Source organism: Nycticebus coucang, chromosome X (genome assembly GCF_027406575.1).
Source record: "Nycticebus coucang isolate mNycCou1 chromosome X, mNycCou1.pri, whole genome shotgun sequence".
Lineage (NCBI taxonomy): Eukaryota > Metazoa > Chordata > Mammalia > Primates > Lorisidae > Nycticebus > Nycticebus coucang.
This window is the reverse complement of record NC_069804.1, coordinates 264,245-266,256: the sequence shown is the minus strand read 5'-3', so window position 1 is coordinate 266,256 and position 2,012 is coordinate 264,245. Positions and strand designations below refer to the sequence as shown.

The 2,012-nt window shown below is 61.1% G+C and overlaps 1 protein-coding gene across 1 annotated transcript; it reads right to left on the bottom strand.

The window, feature by feature from the left end:
• Positions 1 to 256: 256 nt before the first annotated feature.
• Positions 257 to 1,530, bottom strand: LOC128576695 (basic proline-rich protein). Its single transcript, XM_053578952.1, has 2 exons — positions 1,470 to 1,530; positions 257 to 927 (listed from the first exon to the last, which is right to left on the bottom strand). The coding sequence occupies exons 1-2, from the start codon at positions 1,489 to 1,491 to the stop codon at positions 353 to 355; spliced, it is 597 nt and encodes a 198-aa protein (XP_053434927.1). The 5' UTR covers positions 1,492 to 1,530; the 3' UTR covers positions 257 to 352.
• Between the last annotated feature and the right edge of the window lie 482 nt (positions 1,531 to 2,012).

Sequence of the window (2,012 nt, the reverse complement as noted above, 5' to 3'; positions counted from 1 at the left end):
TGGCGGGTGTGCCCGTGTGTGCAGCGTACGTGCGTGTTCCCACACCTGCCCCCCTCCGAGCCCGCAGCCTCCACCTGAGGGAAATGTCACCCCTCCCCCCTAGAGACAAGACATCTGTGCCCGAGGGCGCGTCCCTGCGTGAGCTCCTGTCCCGGGCGCGTCCAGAGTGGAGTTGGCTCCGGGTGCCCAACTGCTCTGGTAGAACAGGGCCATGAACAAGACCCCTGGAGCGGCGAGGGACACCCACCCACCTTCCCTCCACTCCCGTGCAGTTTACAATCTCCTTCCATGAAACTCAGTCTTTTCGTCCCGGGCATCTATTTTAAAACGTGAAGCCCGTCGCTGGGTGGCGTCACCGCCAGGCCTCGGGATCTGGGGCGGCTCTGCGAGGTGAGGTGCCGGCGCGGGCGGCTCGAATCGCTCCACTGGATGGCTCCTCGCTACGCGGTCGCATCAGACCCGTGGGTTTTGCTCTGGGAGCGCGCGCAGGGCGGAGGGGACCGGGGTTTCTCAGAGTCCGAATGAAGTGAGCACAAAAGGCTGGGAGACCATCCGGGCCACCGCTCACGGCTAATCCGGGTCCCCGCGGAGGATCCCCGCGCTTCCCAACGCGCTCCCGGAGACAGCTTGGCGGGGCAGACGGGCGCGGCCGGCCAGGGCCAGCGAGGTTGGCGGAGTTTGGGGAGGATGGGGGCGCCCGCCGCCCAGGCCCGGCCGGCGCTCCCCGGACGCGGGATTTGCGGCTCCTTTTGCTCCTGGTCTTCAGATGGCCCCGGGAACGTGGCGGAGACGGGGGACACACAATGCCAGCCGTTCTGCGAAAGGACCCTTCCTTCCTCGAATTTCGCAGAGGCCGCGGCTGTGCAGAGCCCGGCGCCGGCTCGGGAGGGCTTCTGGGACCGGATTTGCGCCTGGGGACCGCCGTTCCTGCTCGGATTAGGAGGATTAAAAACCATTAAGCGGCCGCCTCCCGAGCCCCAGCAGCAGCAAACGCGCCTCCCTCGCAGCCTCGGTCCACACTGGGTCGGCTCTGGGGGTGCTGGGAGCCAACAAAAGGTTCCTTAGCATGACAAAGAGTCCCGCCTGCGTCCCCGGGAACAAATGGCTTCCAATTCTGGCCCTGGCTTTGTTCAAAACTCCAACACCGGGCAACCCCCTCTCCTCCGCCTCCCCCCCACCCCCTCTTTAATTTCCCCATTCGGAGCTCAAGGTGTCATATTAATTATTTAAATCTTTGGAAGATTTCAGCAGTTATCCTCCGAGGCCCCGATCGGTGCCAGAAGGCCTCGCATCTCTGTTAGTTTTTCTTAATTAGAGCTGAAACAAGAACTTTGATCTCCATGAATAGAATAGCCAAGGAGAGAAGCTAGAAAGGGCGAGGCGGGAGGTGGGGGCTTCCGTGGGAGCCACGCAGCCGGTACCTGTCTGCGGCACGCGCTGTTTTTCCACTCGATTAGACTTTGATTTACCTTGTTGTGGGGACCGTGACATAACCCAAGTACGAGAGGGAGTTAAACAGCTTCAAAGGCGCGGCCACGCAGACAGTTAAGTGCCCCGCGTGGCGGTCCCTTCCTTCGCCCGCTTATTTGTTTATTTTCGGGGGGCGGGGAGGCAGGTGCCCGGCTCCCAGCGCGGTGGGGATTGATGTCACCTCATTAACGACCCTGGTTCCCGAGCGGCTGCAGGCGCTGATGAAACACAGGCCCCGGTTCCCTTGCGAGGCGCTTCGCCCTCGCGCTTTCTGGCTGGGCCGCGGTGGAGGCGGCAAGGGCGCGCAGACCCGGAGCTTTTGCAGAAAGGGGTCACCGCGGAGGCCCTGCCTCGTTAGAATCTCTGCTCATTTACATCTTTCCTTACGGAAAAAGCATAGGGCAGAAAAAAGAAAAGGGAAGGAGAAAAAAAAATCAAAAAGTTAACCGCGCTTCACCGAAAGATGAAATCAGTCGATCCAACTTTGGAGACACGGTTTCCTGTCACTCTGAAAATCAAAGGGGCGCCCAAACCCAAACTCG

What these genes read in the sequence shown, in the direction of transcription:
- LOC128576695 (XM_053578952.1), bottom strand. Translation starts at nt 1,491, where the DNA reads ATGTCACGGTCCCCACAACAAG. An exon ending in GTCACGGTCCCCACAACAAG is followed by an intron (nt 928 to 1,469) that starts GTAAATCAAAGT and finishes TAATCCGAGCAG; the next exon opens with GAACGGCGGTCCCCAGGCGC.